The 23,018-nt window shown below is 41.7% G+C and overlaps 1 protein-coding gene and 1 pseudogene across 1 annotated transcript; both read left to right on the top strand.

Moving 5' to 3' along the window:
* The first annotated feature begins 3,821 nt into the window (after positions 1–3,821).
* On the top strand, positions 3,822–5,561 carry LOC130104494 (UDP-glucuronosyltransferase 2C1-like; annotated as a pseudogene).
* A 12,807-nt stretch (positions 5,562–18,368) lies between these two features.
* On the top strand, positions 18,369–20,104 carry ugt5a5 (UDP glucuronosyltransferase 5 family, polypeptide A5). Its single transcript, XM_056271051.1, has 2 exons — positions 18,369–18,406; positions 18,503–20,104. The coding sequence occupies exons 1-2, from the start codon at positions 18,396–18,398 to the stop codon at positions 20,091–20,093; spliced, it is 1,602 nt and encodes a 533-aa protein (XP_056127026.1). The 5' UTR covers positions 18,369–18,395; the 3' UTR covers positions 20,094–20,104.
* The last annotated feature ends 2,914 nt before the right edge of the window (positions 20,105–23,018 follow it).

The raw sequence follows: 23,018 nt of genomic DNA, 5'->3' as shown, positions 1-23,018 counted from the left end.
ATCCAGTGTTTTTGTTTTAATCTCCATATATGTTTTCCCCTGCCTCAAATTGAGCCGTTCGTTTTTGTGACGTCAATAAAACGGACGCCCCTCCCGCGATTGTTGATTGACAGCAGTGATTCAACACAGACCCGCCCTCGCTCGTCCTGTCAATCATAGTCCGCGCGGATCGGCGCGGTCATTGTTGATATGCTGGAGCACTGTCTATGAGCAGAATGGCGTCTAAGCGATTGTGGTGTTCTGTTCTTGGGTGCAATAACGAACACAGCAGTGTAGAGACTTTAAGGATGAACCAAACACGAATTAATCTTTCTAATCTCTCATGGGATTCATTCAAATGTGATTCAGCATTTCGGATCTGAATACCACATTCCAAAGTCACAAGACTGGCTCCAAATTGTCTAGAAAACCCCCCCAGAGAAGTCTTTTATGGCCCCGCAGGCATTAGAGATAAGCCTAAACAGGAAGAACGTTGTCACTGTTTCATCCTTAAGCAAGACAAAGCTGCTCAGAAATGGTGAGACGAGGCCTGACCATTAAGGGGCCTGACCACCTTTGACCTCCCTCAGCATCACCACTGCCGAGCAGGACAGCGATGTAAGACAGACCCCGCTTCCATGGAACGTGAGAGACTTACACAGACTTTACATATCAAACCCATTAAAACTCACGCAGAACAATGCTCCGTGGACTTAATCAAACATCATAATTCTTGTTGTTCCTACAATTCATGTTTGTATTATGCGTAGATCACATATAAATCATGTAATTGTGATATAACTGTGTGTATGGATGAAAGGGTATCGTGCTTCCAATCAAAAGAATCGTATGCCCTTAATTCAAAAGGTGGCTTGTTTGAAATCTGTGTAAAATGTTTTGTATGATTATAATAATCTATAATGTTTAAACTGGGGTCTCTTGTTTCTCTGCTAAGTGCTGGAACCCAAGCAGATCCCAGATAACGATAAGTAGGAACGATCCACCTCCTAAAATGATGCCATTGTCTCATTGGTCAGAATTCTCCAAAAGAGGTTGGACTAACGTTTAAGTTAAAGACCCGAACAAAGGAGTTAGAGTAAGTTGAAAAAGAAATTCGGTTCAGAGAGCAGTTCGGGGTTGCCGTTCGGTTTTGAGTTCGGCTCGTGTTGAATTAAGTTTGCGCCTCTCTCTAGCAACAGCAAGAGAGTGTTCCTGTTCGTGCTTCTCTCTGAAAACACCAAAGAGCGTGTTCGCACGCTTCTACATCGACCAGACCAAATTAGACCAGCAGACAAATAACCCATCAAGATCGGTGTTGAAACAGCTCATTCAAGCCATCTAACTCGTCTTACTTTCATTTCTTCCTTTATTTTCTTTTTTCATAAAAGTCTCGGTTCAACGTTAAGTTGCTGCGAAGTTCGTTTAAACGTCTCTCCTGCAACGCGCTTCGAACTGTAAAGACTCTTATTCGCCTGCCAATCACACGTGACCGGCAGTTCAGAAACTTCCATCCAGGCACTTCCAAGACAACCAGCCACACGGACCCGGTCGGGAAACCCCTTTGACGAAGCACCGCAAAAAGGGAACTCCCTAAGCAACGCAAAGACAAGCAAGTAGCAGCTACTCCAGACTCTTAACTGAACTGGTGCAAATGTAAATTGAATAACCTGTCTAAGAAACGAAGGTTTAAATTAATGCTTGGTGGTTCGTTCAGGTCATGTCTTACAAAGTGCATCTCTGAAAACTCTCTCTCACTCTCTCTCTCTTCCTCTGCGCCTTGTATGAATGCGTGTGTGTGATTTGTGTTTAGACCTTAGTTTTATTATGTGTTTAGAATAGTTAATAAAGTCGTCAATATATTTGAAAAGATATTTGCCTTGTGTTGTGCTTGCACATTTAATGTCTTGTACTGTCGATCTAAAGTTACCTTGCTAATACATAGTGTTTCACTATAGATTGGATATTTATATCTGTTGCCAAGGTTATAATTACGGCCCGTTCAAATGAACTCTAAACGAGTCATTTGCTCGGTTCCATAGTGATTCGGTCAAGATTCAATGCAAATCGATGAATCATTCCTTTTGAGCTAAATTGGCCTTCCGGCCCCCCTTAAATACATTTTATGTATATTATTATTGTGTGATTCGTTACAGCAGTCATTTTAATGTTCCTAAATCCGAACCGCTGAAGACGCAGTGGCTGAGTTTGTTTTCGAAGGGAATATTCCCCACGAGCAACGTCAATGCTCTCATGTTTGCCGAATCATTTCTCAGTGGACTGCTTTATAAACGAGGATCAGTGTAAAGCTGGTTTTGCTGAGAAGCTGCACCTGAATAAAGGATCGGAACCTATTCGTGTTCCTGCTGAACCTTCAGAAGAACTAAAGTGAGTGTAACGTTTTATTAATCTTTATATTAATATTTATATTAATCTTTGCAAATCGCCAGCTGCACGCTTCACGATGAATGCGTCGGTTTACACTCAGGGTACATTACAGCATGTTTTCTATGTACAACGTTCTCAATATAATTCATAATCCCACGTTTATAATGAACAACGCGTTATGGTTATTGTGTTATTGTGTTACAAACGGTGTATGCGCAGAACAGAGAGGCGGGGTGAGCAAAGCTCATTATCATTTAAAGTCATATGCACTGAAACGGCGTGCTGAAAACAGAGCTGTTTTTGACCAGGTAAAATAAGTGGTTTCTTACAATACTAATGAGAATTTTTAATTAAAGTATATTACAAACTTTTAATTTAGACCCTAAAGAATCATATTAGCTTGTACAAAAATGGCATTATATGACCCCTTTAAAGAAATGGCTTTTTAAATGCAGTTGTCGGGACCTTACTTGTCCTGTAGTGATTCAATGCCAGTCCAGAGGAATGCCAGAAAATTGGCCAGAGTCACGGTGACGGCTGGAACATATTGAGTTATCGGCCATCCAAATACCATATACAGTGATTTTATTATTTAACCTATACCTCGCAAAAAAAAAAAGAAAGATTTTATTAATGTCTCCTACCTCATACGTGCGTGCAAATATCTTGTGAGGGATTAGAAGATTCTACACTTTAGGATTGGCTTTTCATGTAATAATCATGATAACTAACTAGTAATGACTCAAGTGTTACTACATACTTCTAAAGGAATGACAAATTATTTGGATCCGTATTCTAAAGTGAAGATCATGGTAACTAACTAGTAATTACTCAAGTGTTACTACATACTTCTATGGGAATTACTATCTAAAACTTCACCAAAAACCTCAAAAGCTTAAAAGAATTAGTAATTCCTTTACAAGTATGTAGTAACACTTGAGTAATTACTAGTTAGTTACCGTGATCTTCACTTTAGAATACGGATCCAAATAATTAGTCATTCCTTTAGAAGTATGTAGTAACACTTGAGTCATTACTAGTTAGTTACCATGATTCTTACAGTACTTCTCTGGGAAGCATTAAAAAAAGTAGTTATTGATTATTTAATAGTGAACTACCACTTTCATCTGTGCGCTGTTACTTACTAATTTGTTAATCAGAATTTCTTGTTAGTTAATAGTAGTTACTAGATTGTTAATATTGTGTTACTTATTTGTTCCTGTGTAGTTATTCATTAACGAAGGAACCGTATTCTAAAGTGTTACCTATATCTTTAGAGTTATCGTCCTTGGTGTGAACCTCTATAGTTGAATCAGTATGAGACTTTTTTGATTGTTTTAAATGATTAGTTCACCTGAAAATGTTATTTGTTTCATCATTTACTAACCCTAATGTCGTTCCAAATCTGTATGATCCCATCCCAAATCACATCTTACATATTTTTGCCCTACTACCTCGCAGTTTTACAGATTATTTCAGGACAATAATAGGTATTGTATTTATCATTGTATTTGTGAAATCTTGTGTACTCTTTTAATTCGGTTATATTCTTTCTTATCAAAGGTGGTCAATTAAGATGCATCACTCCACCATTCTTGGTTTGTTCATCCTGTTATCTGCTCTGTCAAGATCTTATGCTGGTAAAGTTCTGGTCGTCCCTGTGGATGGAAGTCATTGGATTAATATGAAGGTCCTAATTGTGGAGTTGAATTCAAAAGGTCACAATATCACCGTGGTCCGGGGGTCTAGCAGCTGGTACATTGAGGAAAAGTCTCCTCTCTACACTTCCATTACGGTGGACACTGGCAAATTTGACGATGACTTCATGGAGAAGTTTCTCCCTCACATACTGAAAATGCAGAGACAAGGAAGATCATTTTGGAATGAAATGGCACTTGCTGATGAAACTTATAGGAGGTTTACAGAAATTCATCAGCTAATATGCAATATGACAGCTACAATGTTTGAAAACGAGACCTTGATGAATTCACTGAAAGATGCTGCATATGACATTGTTCTGACGGATCCTGCTTTTGGAGGTGGAGTGTTACTGGCACACCGTCTTGACCTCCCTCTTGTGTTTAATGTCCGCTGGACCATGTACGGAGAAGCCGATTTTGATATAGCTCCATCTCCTCTCTCATATATACCTGTTACAGGGTTACAGCTAACCGACAAGATGACTTTCATTCAGAGAGTAATGAACGTGATGACATATATAATGATTCTTTATAAAAATTCCAAATACTTTGGTTCTCCATACCAAGAGTTCGCACAGAAATATTTTGGCCCCAATGTCGATTTCTTCTCCCTCCTCCAGAATGCTGACATCTGGCTAATGAGAAACGACTTCACGTTTGAGTTTCCACGACCCACAATGCCAAATCTCGTCTACTTGGGTGGCTTCCAGTGCAAACCAGCTAAGCCCCTTCCAGATGATTTGGAGAAATTTGTACAGAGCTCAGGAGAGCCTGGGGTCATCATCATGACTTTAGGAACTGTTTTTGGTCAGCTTCTGAGTGAAATCAATGATGATATTGCTGCCGCTTTTGCCCAACTGCCTCAAAAAGTTATTTGGAGACACACAGGACCACGGCCTGCCAATCTTGGTAATAACACATTGATTGTGGACTGGCTCCCCCAGAATGACCTGCTTGGACATCCTCAAACTAAAGTGTTTGTGGCACATGGAGGCACCAATGGAGTTCAGGAAGCCATCTATCATGGGATTCCCATTTTGGGTGTACCATTAGTGTTTGATCAGCCAGACAATCTCTTCAGGATGCAAGCAAAGGGAACAGCAAAGATTGTAGATATTGCGACTCTGGACAAAAATGTGTTTCTAGAGGCATTAAAAGAGGTTCTGCATAACCCATCTTACAGGGAGAACATGCAGAGACTGTCCAGACTGCATCAGGACCAGCCAATGAAACCTCTTGATCGTGCCATCTTCTGGATTAAGTTTGTCATGAGGAATAGAGGAGCCCCTCTCATTTACGAACACAGTCTTTCAGAATGTCCTGGATTGAGTACTACTCTATAGATGTTATTTGGACTTTACTGGCAACAGTTTTTATATTTGCATTTGTGACTGTTTATACAATTAGGTATTTTTGTCTAGTTGTATTCAGAAAGAAGGTGAAATGTGAATAATAGTGGCTGGAAATATCAGTTCATTTGAAATGTTTCCAGATTGTGTCCTGACAGCATGTGTTTTTGTGAATCTTAAATTATTTGAAACATTTAACTGGATTTTAGTCCAATGCATGAGACTTCAATATTAATTCAATATTCTCTATATTGTTTGTTATAAGCTGCATTTTTTTAATGTACAAGAATATGTGGAATATATATATATATATATATATATATATAGGACTTGCTACAAATATAATTCACATCTATCCGTGACAGTACAAGGGCTCAAATGAATCCCCTACATTATAATTAGTTTCGTTTTTGTGTTTATGATTGAGTCAACAGAATTGTGAATGACTTTTCTGTATAAGCTTTTGCTGAACTCTTATCTGGCAAAGTTTTCTGAACACCCTGCAATTAAAGAGGCATCTGGTCATGAGTTCATGATGATATGTTATCACTCCCTGACTCTAAAATCTGTCATCTTTTCCACCATCGAGCCTAAAGGTTCTAAGAACGGTTCCAATTATATTTCCACTTGAGCCTGGTACGGCACTGTGCGATTACAAAATGTTCTCGCCCCGGAATTCTCAGCATGGTTAGCTAATTACCAATCAGCCAATTTCTCTGCAAGTGCGCTATTTGAGGTTTGTAAAGACAGAAGGCCAGAAGACGTTTGAATAACAACTGAACGAGGTCAGGGTCAGTCATCAACCTGTTCCCTTTCGAGAGGTTCCTCCTATTGCGTAAGTAGCTTACGCTATGGGAAAACTCCTTTTCTCGAGAAATATTGAAGTCTTTATGTAAAACGCATTGCAGCTGCACAGCATACAGCAATGAGCGAGGCAGCTCGGTCATTGGCTGTGCTGCGGCAACTGCACAAACCTATGACGGGGCGACTCTGAACCCGCTTCCAATGAGCGTGCTTCGAGCCCGCCAAGATGGGCGTGGCCAAGGGCTATATATTGGGCGCCCCGTCGTCTGAGTTCTTTAGATATAATCTCCTTCAGCAAAGACCTTCTCTTCGCTGGATCCTCCGGATTTTTGGAGTCTTTTCGCCGCCGCCGTCGACAAGCCTACAGCAGGACTGCTACGAGGACGCCGGCGCCTTCAGCCGCCTTCTGCTAAGCCATCCGGCGCGCATCACCTATATCCTTACAAAGCTACCAGTGTTTGCCCCTGCGACACTTTTCTAAAAGAGCAAATTAACTGGGCGTTGTTTCAAATGCCTTCCTGCGCCTCGTGTCGAGGCCCTCTTCAGGACGGGGTTCGTCACATCATTTGCACCCGCTTCCTGGGACCGGACCACGCAGAGGCTGCCCTTACTCGAGGCGGATGCCCCGAGTGTGACGCCCTGGGCCTCACCGAGCTGCGCGCTCGCTTCGCCGCTTTCGCCGCGAAAGAGCCCACCACCACCATGCTACCATCCCCTCTGGTCGAGCCGCGCAAGAAGAAGCGCCGCTCACAGAGGCCGCCAGAGTACGCGGTTTGCAGTGACGTCACGCTGGGCCAATCCCCGCGTGCTTCACCACCACCCGAAGACTCCCCGCCGCCAGTCCAGTTCACACAGGCGGACCAGCACCCCTCCAGCAGAGCGATGGGTCTCGTCTCGTTTGGCGCGTCAGGGGATGACGACGAAAAGGATGACAGCCTTTCCTTTGATGCTGCATCCGACGACTGGCCGGGCTCGTCCTTCGACCCAGCGCCATCGACGTTAGCGGGCACGAGCATGGGCTCCAGCATGGACTCGGAGATCGTCCGCATCCTGTCTAAGGCCGTGGAAGACCTCGGGCTCGATTGGTCTTCCCCGGAAGAACCCGCCCGCAGCCGACTGGACGAGTGGTTCCTGCAGGGGCGCCGGCAGGCTCCTCGGCAAAGGCCCTCCCCTTTCTTCCCGGAAGTTCACGGCGAACTCACGAAGTCGTGGAAAGCCCCGCACTCCGCTCGCCTGAAGCCTTCTTTCTCTTCGTCGCTCTCCTCTGTGGACGGCGCGAAAGAAAGAGGCTACGAGGGGACTCCGCCCCTCGAGGAGGCTGTGGCCAATCACCTGTGCCCACCCTCCACCGCTGGATGGAAAGCCAAAGCTGCTCATCCCTCGAAGCGTTGCCGATCTACCTCAGCTCTCGCCGGTCGCGCATACGCCGCCGCCGGCCAAGCTGTGTCAGCGCTTCACTCTATGGCTGTCCTCCAGGTGTTTCAAGCTAAACTTCTCCGCAGTATGGACGAGTCTGGACCTGATCCTGAGGCATTCAAGGACCTGCGCAGCACCACCGACATAGCACTGCGAGCTACAAAAGCCACCGCCTAATCCATCGGCCGTGCTATGGCTAACCTAACTGTCCTTGAGCGCCATCTGTGGCTGACGCTAACAGAGATGAAGGATGCAGATAAGGCGTCATTTCTCGACGCGCCTATCTCCCAAAGCGGCCTGTTTGGACCAGCGGTGAAGGAGTTCGCTGAGCGCTTCACCGAAGCCCGTAAGGATTCGCAGGCTATGCGACACTTCCTGCCCAAGCGATCTAGTCAAGTCAAGTCAAGTCACCTTTATTTATATAGCGCTTTTTACAATACAGATTGTATCAAAGCGCTTCACAGTGATAACATGAAAACAATATAACAAAAACAATATAACAATATAACAAAGTTTGTTTCTAAAAGAAATTGCGTCAACGTCCACCTTAAGTAAGGCAGATCAATAATATTATTGAATATTAAATGTTAAATGTCCCCAACTAAGCAAGCCAAAAGCCAAGGCAACAGTGGCAAGGAACCAAAACTCCATCAGGTGACAGAATGGAGAAAAAAACCTTGGGAGAAACCAGACTCAGTCGGGGGGCCAGTTCTCCTCTGGCCAACGAAGGAACAGTGCATGATTCGGGCAGCATTACAAGTCAGATTGGATCGGAACATTTAGAGTATTTTTTGGAAGTCCAAGTATGCACGCCGGTCTTAAGACGAGTTGTTGAGGATCAGTGGCGTCCACCATAGAGAGTCCATATCGCCCGTGTTAAGTCGTCACTTCATAGGCTTTGTGATTGGAGCATCTGAAGTCTCCGTGAGAGGCTGGATACAAACTGGAGCTGAGGAACGCCATTTTCTCGGGACTCGCGTCCCGAGATAACAGCAGAAAAGCAAAGGGAAAATAATTAGCGTAGCTGCTGTTCATAATGATGATTTCCATAACACAGGCGTAAAAGACAAAACATGAATACAGTGACTCTTGCGTCCCAAAATCACCCCCCTCCGTCCCCCACTCAACTCAGCCCAGCTTACTGACCTCTACGTCCCTCCTGCTGCTGAGACCTAACCACAATCTCACAATCTCTCCGCAACCCAACCATACGCGCCAACCCGTTGACTAAGGCTGTCGAGCCCCACTGGTGCGTGAATAGGCAGTTTCAGTGGACAACGGTTCCGTATGGCATACTACCTACCGCAACACAATATCTGCCCAACCACCCGTCATTCACGCAATATACACAGGAACGTAATGACTGCAAATACTATGCAACCTATACAGATAACCTACAGTCTCTTCAAGTTTTATAGTATTAAATGCATTTGACCTGATTCAGCAGTATAATAAAAGGTAAGCATTATGTAAATGCTTGGCTAAAAAGATGCGTCTTTAATCTAGTTTTAAACTGGGACAGCGAGTCAGAGCCTCGAACAATATCAGGAAGGCTATTCCAGAGTTTAGGAGCTAAATGTGAGAACGCCCTCCCTCCTTTAGTGGACTTAGATATCCTAGGAATGACTAGAAGCCTCGAATTTAGTGATCTTAAAGAACGCGATGGATTGTAGGGCGATAGAAGGTCCATTAAATACACAGGAGCTAAACCATTTAGGGCTTTATAGGTCAGTAATAGTACTTTGTAATTGATACGGAACTTGATAGGTAACCAGTGTAGAGATGATAAAATTGGTGTTATATGATCATATTTTCTTGACCTAGTAAGAACTCTAGCAGCTGCATTTTGCACTAACTGTAGCTTGTTTATTGAGGATGCAGGACAACCGGCTAATAAAGCATTACAGTAATCTAGTCTCGAGGTCATGAATGCATGAACTAACTTTTCTGCATCGGAAACAGATAGCATGTTACGTAATTTAGCAATGTTTCTAAGATGGAAAAAGGCCGTTCTTGTAACATATGAAATATGATTTTCGAAAGACAAGTTGTGGTCTAGTATAACTCCCAGGTCTTTTACCGTAGAGGATAAAGTAACAGGACATCCTTCTATATTAAAGTTGTATTGTAAGTGGTTTTGTGGATAGTTTTTTGGACCAACAAGTAATACCTCCGTTTTATCTGGATTTAGTAGCAGGAAATTATGCGTCATCCAGCATTTTATATCTTTAAGACACTCTGTCAATTTTGATGAGTTAGTGTTTTCATCTGGCCGTGATGAAATATATAATTGAGTGTCATCGGCATAACAGTGGAAATTAATTCCATGTTTTCTTATAATATTACCAAGTGGCAGCATATATATTGAGAATAGCAGAGGGCCTAACACTGATCCTTGCGGCACTCCATAGTCTACTGACGTTATCTTCGATTTTTCCCCATTTAAACAAACAAAATGGTAACGGTCTGATAAATACGATCTGAACCAGCTTAATGCCTGTCCCTGAACACCAGTGTAGTTTTGTAGTCGATCCAAGAGTATTTTATGATCGATAGTGTCAAACGCAGCACTAAGATCGAGTAGAACTAGTATTGAGATACAGCCTTGGTCAGAAGCTAAAAGTAAATCATTTGTAATTTTAACTAGCGCAGTTTCTGTGCTATGATGCGGTCTGAATCCTGACTGAAATTTTTCATATATCTCATTTTCTTGCATGAAAGAGCACAATTGAGCGGACACAGTCTTTTCTAGTATTTTAGACATAAATGGAAGATTTGAAATCGGTCTGTAATTTGCTAAGTTATTTGGATCTAATTGCGGTTTCTTAATGAGAGGTTTTATTACTGCCAGCTTGAATATTTTTGGAACATGACCTAAAGATAAAGACGAGTTAATAATATTAAGAAGAGGCTCTTCCACTACAGGTAACACTTCTTTCAGAAATTTAGTTGGTATTGGATCTAATAAACATGTTGTTGGTTTAGATGCAATGATAAGTTTATTTAGCTCTTCCTGTCCTATAGTTGTAAAGCGGTGTAGTTGTTCTTGAGGGGCGATAGTTGAGGCTGAATCATAAGACACCATAGAGGATTGTACATTTACAATTGTGTTTCGGATGCTTTCTATTTTCTCATTGAAGTAGTTCATAAAATCATTACAGCTATACTGTAACGGAATAATTTGCTCGGGTGATGTCTGTTTATTTGTTAGTCTAGCCACGGTGTTAAATAAAAACCTTGGATTATTTTGGTTATTTTCTATTAGTTTGCGGAGATGCTCAGCCCTGGCTGCTTTTAGAGCTTTTTTATAACGAGACATACTGTCTTTCCACGCGATTCTAAAGACCTCTAAATTAGTTTGTTTCCATTTACGCTCTAGGTTACGAGTTTCTCTCTTGATAGCATGCGTAGCACTGTTGTACCATGGTGCTTTAGTTTTCTCTCTAACCTTTTTTGATCTAATTGGTGCAACAATATCTAATGTACTAGAGAAAATGGTGCTCAAACTGCTAATCATTTCCTCTAGTTTATCTGTTTGTTTGGGTTCACTGAGCAGCTGAGATAGATCAGGTAAGCTATTTGAGAATCTATCTATAGTGGTTGGAAGGATTGTTCTGCCTGGTCTATAACGTGGCGCAACATGACAAATTTCAGCAGTGCGTATTATACAAGTTACCATGTGATGATCGGTGAGATCGTCACTTTGCGGTATAATATCTATATCGGTTGGATTGGTTCCGTATGATATAATTAAATCTAGTGTATGATTTAGACGATGAGTGGGACCACTGACATTCTGCTTGACCCCAAAGGAGTTTAATAAATCTGTAAACGCAGTCCCTAACGCATCGTTTGTGTTATCTACGTGTATGTTAAAATCTCCAACAATTATTGCTTTATCGGCATTGACCAATAGATCTGAGAGAAAGTCTGCAAACTCTTTTAGGAAATCAGCATATGGTCCTGGAGGTCTATATACAGTAGCCAAGGCTAGAGATAATAGGGATTTATTTCTTACATCTAAGAGCGCAACGTTTAGCACCAGTACTTCAAACGAATTAAACCTGTGACCTGTTTTCTGAGTTACATTAAGAATATCTCTATAGATTGTTGCAACACCGCCGCCACGACCGATCAGACGGGGCTCATGCTTATAACAGTATCCTGGCGGGGTAGACTCATTTAGACCGAAATACTCGTTTGGTTTAAGCCAGGTTTCAGTAAGGCAAAGTACATCGAAGCTATTATCTGTGACCATTTCATTTACAATAACCGCCTTAGGTGTGAGCGATCTAATGTTTAGAAGACCTAGTTTTAGAAATTGTTTTTGTTCACTGATATTTAGATTTTCAGGTTTAATTACAATAAGATTTTTCCTGGATCCTACAGTGGATTTATTATTTGGCCTCACTAAACGAGGAATAGACACAGTTTCTATATAATATTCTACACTACTTATATCAATTAAATTGGCACAGCAAAGACTGTGATTTGGAATTTGATTTTCTAGTCATACGGTGTGTAACGTCTTGGAGATATTATCCGACACAACAGCCGCTCCGGCTCTGCTGGGGTGCAGGCCATCAGCACGGTAGAGCCTAGGTCGCTCCCAGAACAGATTCCAATTATTTACAAAGAGCAGTTTTTGTTCATTACACAATGACATTAACCATTCATTAAGTGCAAATAATCTACTGAACCTTTCCTGTCCTTGTCGGTACGTGGGAAGCGGTCCAGACACGATGATCGTTGCCTCAGGCGCTGTGCTGCGTACCGTTTCGATCAGGCTCCTGTAGTCCTTCTTCAGAACCTCCGTCTGCCGCAGCCTGATATCGTTTGTTCCAGCGTGAAGCACCACAGCTCCGACGCGCTCGTCACCGTTCAGGATTTCGGGAACCTGTGCGGCGACATCAAGAACACGAGCACCAGGAAGGCAGTGAGTGCGCACCTTACCCTTACCTGAGGTAGCGCGGACATGACGGACCATGGAAGTGCCGATGATCACGGCGTCGTCGCGTTCCGACTCGCGAAGAGGGGAGAAGCGGTTCCGGGTGGAGATCTCGAAGACCGGGAGGGGCGGAGAGGTTCTTGCTCTGGTCCTGGCTCGTGTCTTCCGCTGTGGGATCACCCAGGGTCCATTGTGTTGGGTTGGTGCCGGAGTGAATGATGCCAGAGATGATCGCGTCCTCCTGGGCAGAGAAACGCACGGAGTGGACGAAGTCGGAGTCAAAAAGTTACTAACCACTGACTTGTGTGCATCGGCGCGTGACGTTTCAAGCGCTGATCGCCGATCCCGCAGCTCGGCTTGCCTCTCTAGCAGACCACGGATCTGTTTCTCCACTGATTCAAGCTCCAATCGTACCGAAATGAGTTCGAATGTGTCCTCACCTGCACTCAGAGGTAACGTTAGACACACATCTGATATGTTCGCCATAACAGATGAACAGTAGATTAGTAGTGATACTACCAATATCACTAGTAATTTAGGACTGAAATGCTGGATATAACCTGTATCCTTTCAGTGAAACGGGTGTAAAATCAGACGGTCAATAGGCGCGAGGCCACGCGTGAAATGCTAGCGGACTAAAGGCTAGTAGCCGAGATTCGCAAAGTTGGGTCTAAGTAGCGATATCAAAGCAATCCGATTGTTTTTTATAAGGAATAGTATCGAGGATAAGTTCCCATGATATAAAAATAGAAAGTGCTTGTTTATAAATGAGTGGTAAAAAAGAAAATCAAGGATTAATGAATTGATTCGACGGAGCTTTCAAACACCCGACGGAGCTTTCAAACACAGATCTAGCTCATCGCAGAGCCGCCAAAAGCCGCCTCAGCAGCAGCGAGTCAAGACGGCACCTCCCGTCTCTCAGCCCAGACCTGAAACTGACTTCTGACGCCGCTCGCGCTCTGCCAACAGGAAGCAACCGCCCGAGCGACGGGGACCTCGGCCCAAGATTGTGCTGAACCCAGAGCCTCGTAAGTCTTCCTAGCTACAGGGAGAAAAAGAGAGAGCGCGTGTCTCGCAAGAGCCGGACCGCTCTCTCCAAAACATTTAAACCATTCCCCAGTCCCCTTACAGGCGGCTGGAAATGTCTGTACAGCAGCCAATGGGCCAGCCGCACAGCTCGCTCACCTGCGAACAAACGCCGTTTTTACGGCGACACACAGAAATCACATAAAGAGCCATTTTCTGCCTGTGTCATTAAAGGGTCACATGTCCACACTAAAGTGCGCATTCCCACATATCAAAACTGTCAAAGCAGTGCCAAATGCTTCCCCAGCTCAGGCTGGACGCCCCATAAATGTAGATTGTGTGCCCACTGTCATGTATGCACCACTACACATAAGCACTGTTCCCACAGTTATAAACACTTCCCCAGTAAAAGCGGGAAATTCTATAAGAGTAGCGCATGTGCCCGCTGTTATGCACGCACCCCAACTCACAAACACTTTTTATATGGCCAAAAACCTCCCGCCATGAGCGGGAAGTTTTATGAAAGTGGCGCGCGTGCCTACCACAGTCTATGCACCCCCACCCATAAGCACTGTCCATACAGTCTTAAACATTTCCCCAACTCACACTGTGAGCATTACGGATGTGGCGAGCGTGCCTGTAATCTCACACGCACCCCTGCACTCGGCATTCAACAAAGCTGCTCAGCGCGCGCCCGCGCCTCTGAGAGCTGTAAGCTCAGTATTAGCACAGGGCGATTTGCCGGCGGGAGCCATACGTCACTGCGACACGCCCCCAGCCAGCATTCAGCCCATATCTGTGCGAGCGAAAGCTTGGGAAAATATCCCCGGCATGCCGAAATGGGTTTTGAACATAATAAAACACGGTTACTCGCTTCAATTCGCTCGCAGACCGCCCCGCTTCACAGCGGTGGTCGAGACGAAAGTGAGAAAAGATGTTCCACATGTTCTACGCACCGAGGTGCTCAAACTGATAGAGAAGGGCGCTATAGAAACAGTCTATGAGCGAGGCAGGTTTTTACAGTCGCTATTTTCTCGTCCCGAAAAAGGATGGTGGTCTCCGCCCCATTCTAGATCTCAGACATCTGAACAAAGCTTTAATGATTCGCTCGTTCAGAATGTTAACAACCAAGCATATCCTCGCGCAAGTTCGCCCGGGGGATTGGTTTCTATCAGTGGATCTGAAAGATGCTTACTTTCACATTCCGATAGCGCCTCATCACAGGCCATTTCTGAGATTCGCTTTCGAGGGACAGTCATACCAGTACACAGTACTACCATTCGGCCTGTCACTGGCACCCCGTACATTCACGAAATGTATGGATGCAGCACTTCCCCCCTGAGACAGCGGGGAGTGCGAATACTGAATTATCTCGACGATTGGCTAGTCCTAGCACAATCAGAGAGCCAGTTAGTGACACACAGGTCTTGGATTATCAGTCATCTAGAATGCCTGGGTCTAAGAATCAATTTTGCAAAGAGCATGCTATCCCCCAGCCAGAATATTTCTTTTCTGGGAATAGTGCTAGACTCAGTGCAGATGACGGCGCGCCTCTCATCAGAGCGCGCGCTCACTATCCGGCGCCTTGCAACATCGTTCAGAGCGGGCGCGCGCGCCCCCGTCAAGCGATTTCAAAGGATGCTCGGTCTCATGGCCTCGGCATCAGCTGTACTCCAGCTAGGATTGTTGCACATGCGTCCTCTCCAACGCTGGCTCAAAAGCCGGGTCCCCACGCACGCGTGGCGCTCGGGCCACTTAAAATCAGAGCGAATCACGGCTGCATAAAAGCCCTGACGCCCTGGAAAGCTGTCGACTGGTATCAGTCCGGTGTGAGTTTGGGCGTGAACACAAGGAGAAAAATGATCACGACAGATGCCTCCAAAATAGGTTGGGGGGCCCTTTACGAGGGCAGGCCTGTCTCCGGCTTGTGGTCAAACCCGGAGAAGCGCCTACATATAAACTGTCTGGAATTGAAAGCGGTCGCTTTGGCTCTCAGAGCCCTGCTTCCGTACCTGAAGGACGAGCACGTCCTGGTCCGAACGGACAACATGACGGTAGTCTCGTATATAAATCGTCAGGGTGGACTCAGGTCGAGCTCCCTGCACTCGATGGCCAGGGAACTCATACTATGGTCCCAGCGCAACCTGCGCTCGCTGAGAGCAACGCATGTGCCAGGTGTTCTAAACCAGGGAGCGGACATGCTGTCCAGAGACAAAGTTCTCCCAGGAGAATGGTCTCTCCACCCCCTGACGATTCAGTGGTTATGGCAAACCTTTGGCAGAGCAGAGGTCGACCTCTTTGCCTCCAAGGAAAATGCGCACTGCCCTCTCTTCTTTTCAAAGAGCACAGACGCGCTCGCCCAAATCTGGCCGAGCCGCCCGCTGTATGCCTTCCCTCCGATCGCGATGCTACCTCAGGTCATCAGTCGGATCAGGGAGGAGAAATGTGCAGTGCTCCTGGTAGCCCCACTCTGGAAGAACCAGACGTGGTTTCCAGAACTGATGCAGATGCCCCATGGCCGATTCCACTGAGGCTAGACCTCCTCAGGCAGGCCAACGGGATGATCCTCCATCCCAGCCCCGATCTGTGGGCCCTCCATGCATGGCCCCTCAACGGGTTCCCGGGAACCTCCCCAGTGGAGTGTTGAGAACCATCACTGAGGTGCGAGCGCCCTCTACGAGGCGCTTATATGCCCAGAAATGGAAGGTGTTCAGTGACTGGTGTAAACCCAGGAACCTGAACCCTGAGACATGCGAGGTACCGAGTGTGCTCGTTTTCTTACAAGAGCTGTTGGAGGCAGGCCGCACCCCCTCCACGCTCAAAGTATATGTGGCTGCCATAGCGGCATCACACGACCCTGTAGAAGGACGCACACTAGGGAAAAACTACCTAGTTGTTCGTTTCCTGAGGGGCGCCAGGAGGATGAATCCCCCAAATTCTGTCAATTTAATTGTGTAAATGTGTTTACGTGAACCGAACAGCTCTTTCTCTTTACTACTAGTTAATAGTAGGCCTAAATAAGCACGGATTAACATTGGAAGGTAGCTATATGTTGAAAGATAGTTTACACTACAACCGAAATATTTATCATGTCTCATGTAATCGATCGATCAATCAATGTTTCAACCGCGGAAAAACGTCATGTAACGTTACATTTACCTCAGGAAAGCCATTTAATGACCATAGCATGTTAGTATTGCTAGAAAAATTAACTAGGCCTAGCCTATATTTTGCTAAATATATGCACTATTACATATTTATTATATTTTTACTCATATCATTAAAATAGCCTACTATAACGTTATTATTGTGAATAATAATAATGCTAAACCACATATACATTTTATTTGTTCATTTTAACATTTAATAATATTATATGTCCATACTAATGTCACTGTTTACAGCATTAGGCTATAGAGATTTTTTTTCCTTTGAAAAATTAACAAGTAGCTATACTGTAGGCGACCTGATATTTCCAAATTAAAAAATCGTGAAATTTGTATCAAGCACTAATAAAACAGTAGAGCCTATATGTAAACATTGATTGTAACTTAATGAAATTCTGTTTAGTTACCAATGTTTTGACAATCACAATACACTTATTGTGATGCAATTATTATTATTATTATTTATTTTTTTTGTAACATTTTTACATTATTTTTCTGGAAATAATGAATTGGAAAAAGTTTAAATGATTGATTGGGCCCAAGTAAGTACCGGTATGCTACTCCTAATCGCCATCTAGTGTTGGAAAGGAATACCGCAAGTAAATGTTGAAAACAGCAAGTACATTTCAAAGAGGATAAGCGAGTTTCTTATACATATCGTGTCACGATCCAATAGCAGTATTTATTTAGGGTAATCCGTACTCACAAAAAAGAGGATAAGCGAGTTTCTAATACATATTGTGTCACGATACCACACACAGGAAACAGGGATCCAATAGCAGTATTTATTTAGGGTAATCCGTACTCACAAAATACATAAGGCAATCCGAAACATAAAATACACGAGAAACAAGGCAAGAACACAGCACTCTGAAGTGGTGTGACGAATAACAAGGACTCCGTAACAAACACTAAACAGGCAGGGTATTTATACACACAGAAACTAACAATCATGATGGGGAACACAGCTGAGTGCAATGAACAGTGATGAGCGCAGACAAGGATTGTGGGGGATGCAGTTCCTAATGTGATTGACACCGTGGGGGAAGAGGACCTCTAGTGGACACCAGGGAACATAAACCAACACTGTTACATATTGTGATTCTTGAGATAAATAGATTAAATATAAGAATGTTTTACAAATGTTTTCAAAGAAAATCAAGATGCTCTAACAAGCCATCATTCTCTCACTAGTTTACTTTGTGTAACGTCCAACAGTGTATGCGTTACAATAAATAGTTTTGTCATTATTTTTCTAAAAGCTCAGTGTCATTTCCATCAAATCTCAATTATGATTTGTGTTTTCATATGACGCATATATTTCATCTTAAGCTTTTCACTGACGCTTTTGTCTCATTGGTAAAAAAAATGTATTGGGGTCAAAAAGTTTGTTGTTGTAGATTAATAAGCTATTTTATTTGGTCGGTAGAGGATTTAGATGCATCTAAATCAACGCACTTCTCAGAATAATATCAAGTTTAGACATGTATTGTGTGGAGAGAGGAGTGGTGTTAACTTTCACATGTGCACTCCCAATGCGTTTTTTTATATTAGCTGGGCAGGGCTTGTTTCACACCATTTTAGTAGTGGAATGCAGTGAGAAATCTATCCAGTCAGTCGCATGCTTGTGTGGTAAGTGAAGCAGATTACCTTTATTTATCCTAAACAATTATAATAAGTGGCATTTTGTGTGTAACTGAAATGTATTGTAACTTTCTTTCTTCAAAGGTTAAAAACGAAGATGCATTACCTCCCTGTCACTTTGCTAACATTCTTGAGCATATTATCTCAAGTGTTAGGAGGTAAAGTGTTGGTATTTCCACTGGATGGAAGTCACTGGGTGAACATGAAGGTCCTGATCGAGGAATTACACTCACGAGGTCACAACGTGACGGTGCTTAGAGCCTCCAACAGCTGGTATATCAAGGAAGAGTCTCCTTTCTACACCTCCGTCACTGTTTCTAATAGCGGTGGCATTGAAAAGGAGCTGCTTGATACATTTACAAGACATATTCTGGTCATCAGAAGAGAAAAGTTGTCCATCTGGACTCACCTCGCATTGGCTTCCGAGGTTGGAATGGTATTTGAAGAGATGCATTGCAATCAACTTGCCTTCATTGGAAAAATATTTGAAAATAAAGACTTAATGGATTCACTTCATACCGCAAAGTATGACCTGGTTCTGACAGATCCGGCTTTTGGAGGCGGAGTTTTCCTGGCCCATCGTCTTGCCCTCCCTCTTGTGCTAAATGTCCGTTGGACGATACATGGAGAAGCACATTACGAAATAGCTCCTTCACCTCTGTCGTATGTTCCTGTACCCGGTGTAGAGCTGACTGATAAGATGACGTTTGCTCAACGAGTGCAGAACGTAATGGCATACTTGTTTTTGCTTTATCACAAAACCAGGTTTATCTCCTCACACTACCAGTCCTTCTGCAACAAATACTTTGGATCAGAAATCAACTACAAATACCTTCTTTGGGATGCCGACATCTGGCTCATGAGAAATGACTTCACGTTTGAGTTTCCACGACCCACAATGCCAAATATCGTCTATATGGGCGGCTTCCAGTGTAAACCAGCCAAGCCACTTCCAGCTGATCTTGAGGAGTTTGTGCGGAGCTCAGGAGATCATGGAGTCATCGTCATGTCCCTAGGAACTCTTTTTAGTCATCTTCCACAAGACATCACTGAGGAAATTGCTGCCGCTTTTGCCAGACTGCCTCAAAAAATAATTTGGAGACACACTGGACCTCGACCTGTCAACATTGGTGATAATACATTACTTGTTGACTGGTTACCCCAAAAGGACCTGCTTGGACATCCACAAACTAAAGTGTTTATAACACATGGAGGCACCAATGGAATTCAGGAAGCCATCTATCATGGGATTCCCATTTTGGGTCTACCTATAGTATTTGACCAACCTGACAATCTCTTCAGGATGCAAGCAAAGGGAACAGCAAAGATTGTAGATATTGCGACTCTGGACAGGAATGTGTTTCTAGAGGCATTAAAAGAGGTTCTGCATAACCCATCTTACAGGGAGAACATGCAGAGACTGTCCAGACTGCATCACGACCAGCCAATGAAACCTCTTGATCGTGCCATCTTCTGGATTGAGTTTGTCATGAGGAATAGAGGAGCCCCTCATTTACGAACACAGTCTTTCAGAATGTCCTGGATTGAGTACTACTCTATAGATGTTATTTTGACTCTTTTGATGATATTTGTGCTGTTTTGTTTTGTGATCTACTCTATCATAAAATATCTTTGTTTTAAAGTAGTATTTAAAAAGAAAATTAAATTTGAGTGATTGAATACTTAGTTCAAATCTTTCTCACGACTGAAATGTCTCGATATTTGCTTGGAAAGTTGTAAAATGACACATGAAAACATATATCTTTTTACCTGTGCTCATTTATTCTAGTTTTCATTGAGAAATTAAAATCACAATGCTGCCACAAATACATCATAATAGTCATTAGACGTGAGCTCAATATGATTTAGCTGAACTATTCTGACTAAAAATGGGAAATAACTTACTATATAATTTATCACTATAAAATGATTGAATCTTCTTTTTATATATATATATATATATATATATATATATATATATATATATATATATATATATATATATATATATATATATAAAAAAAACTTGAATGATGCAACAATATGAAATAAACTGTTTATTTACTCACTCATTCATTTATTCATTCACTGTAAAATATATGATGAATAAGTTATGGCAACATATGTTTAACATTGCTTTAACTCATCAAAATAAGTTTTATGTTATACAAGATTCAACAAATTTTTTAAAGTGAGTTTAATGTGATTTAAGTTTAAATATCCAAGTTGATTGTACTTAAAATCTTAAGGCATTAACATTTTTTTTTTACCATGTTCATTTAATAAATACATAAGTATCATTATTATTTTGTCAAACTGTTTTGGGTGGTTGTGAGTCATTTAAAAAATAAATCGCACATGCTTCCTGTTGCCCGACCTTGTCAGAAGGACTGAACTGGTACTTTGTTCTTTTCATTGTTCATTGATCAATTTCCTAGATATTTTTATCACATACATTCAGTATTGCTGAAAACAGACATTAAGTTGATCAGTTTAAATGAAATCAAGCCCCAAAATGCCAATTAAAATATAACAAATGAATGAATGTATAATTCTTTAAAGGATATAGATTATAAGCATAAGCTTAAAAACATTATTTACAACTTTTCATTTTCCTTCGTCTGTATTTCTGAGCTCATGCACATTTCATCTGTTGTGGGACAGATGAGAAAAGCAAAACAGAAGTATGTACCAGACAGATGCATCCGCAAGCTACCGAATACAGAAGTTGAAACCTCCGTGGCAAGGTGAACTGAAACTTATGTGTTGGCATTTCTGGCATTTCCAACACTTGCTTACCATCGCCTGCATGGGATGTGTCAGTTTTAGGAATCAATTTTCATGCATCCATTTAAACTGGTGAAAACTTAATGTTTATGTATATCATCACACTATCTATTTAGAGCCAGTGTGAACAGCTTGCGCATGACATGAAGTGCCATGTTTGCCCACTCAGTATAGGGTACAAGTGCAAACAATCACAAACTGAGTGCAATGTGAGAGACACAAGTGAATGATAGAATGCTGATGTTTTGAAGATAGTTGTTTCTCGATATTTTTGTTTAGGTGGATTGGTTCAAAGAGCACAACAATTGTCTATTTTTGTTATGCCATAGTTTACCAAATACTTTCTGAAAAATTCAGATTGGTTAATATAAATAAAATAAGCTATTATTTTTGCACAAAAACACATTATTAACATTAAAATGACATAATTAAAAAATGTTTCACATTTGCAAGTTATAACTTACAGTTAAACAATAAACATGTTTTTACTATAGCATTTTTTACATTCACATACTGGCTTTACTCATTGATTGAATGAGTACAGGGATATATATAACCATATATATATGTACAACGCATTTCCTTCATTCCATGGGGATTAATGTTAATGTTAACAGTATGTGAATGTAAAAAATGCTATAGTAAAAACAATGGACAATGCACATATATCACGTCATATATATATATATATATATATATATATATATATATATATATATATATATATATATATGACGTGATATATGTGCATTGTCCAGTAGATGGCAGTAAACTGTCAACATGAGAACTGTTTGTTTTGGCAGGGAATGTGTGGCAATGAGTGTTTAATATGTTGATTAAAAAAGAATAATAAACTCTTACTGTAATAAGATTTTTTTATTTTTGTGGCAGGTAAGTATATAGAAATATTTAAATGAATGTTTTCCTAAAAGATGGTTTGTTGCAGCAAGGGTGTTGTGAAACTCAGTTTACAGAAATGTCCCATGATCCCATCAATATCTGTTTTTTTTAAGCGACTACATCTAGAGTGCGAAAAGTTAATCTCACAAAATAGATGTGCCACCTTATTTTCATACATTCATCTCACATTCACAAACTATTCAATACTCTATAGTGAAGTCAATTTTTCTGAATAAATACTTGCATAAAAGCTGTTAACTGGTGAGTTACCTAAAATACAACATGTAATTTTCCTGTATCTAATAATGTAAAAAATAGTAGAAACAATTACTTCATAATTTAAGGACAGCACATTTATATTATACTTAATAAAGCAATATACACATTTGCTGTAAAATACTGTTGAAATTGTTTGTTTTTTTACAAAAGAAAATGCATGAAAAGCTATATTAGCCTATTTATGGACAAAAGGCCATTGCCACTATTCCTACAAACCATCACATTTCTTTACTTTTTATTCTTGTTGTCTGTTACGTTTGAGTGTTTTATGCCTATTTCAAACTTTGATTCATCTTGTGACCTTCCACACTTGTGTTATTCTCAATACATTTTACAGTGCCAGACAGATTCAGATTAAAACTCAGGTTGGTATATTTACATTATGTAAATTTATAGGCCAGTTAGAAACTGTAATATATTATATGCGTTGCCAGCACTCTATTTTTACGGTAAATCTCGGGCAACAGTTGCCAGTTGTCAAGACACTGTAAAAAATTATTTTCATGATTTATTAACTTTTTATCTTTTGTCAAATCAACTTAGATAATTAATGTGGTTCAGATAACATGATATTTTGAGTTTCTATTTATTAAACCAATTTCCTTCATTGTAGTAACTCAAATTTTTAAGTTTT

The sequence above is a fragment of the Rhinichthys klamathensis genome, unplaced genomic scaffold (assembly GCF_029890125.1).
Source record: "Rhinichthys klamathensis goyatoka isolate OS25496 unplaced genomic scaffold, OSU_Roscu_1.1 h1tg000310l_1, whole genome shotgun sequence".
Lineage (NCBI taxonomy): Eukaryota > Metazoa > Chordata > Actinopteri > Cypriniformes > Leuciscidae > Rhinichthys > Rhinichthys klamathensis.
The sequence above is the reverse complement of the archived record's forward strand: the minus strand, read 5'-3'. Positions and strand labels throughout refer to the sequence as shown.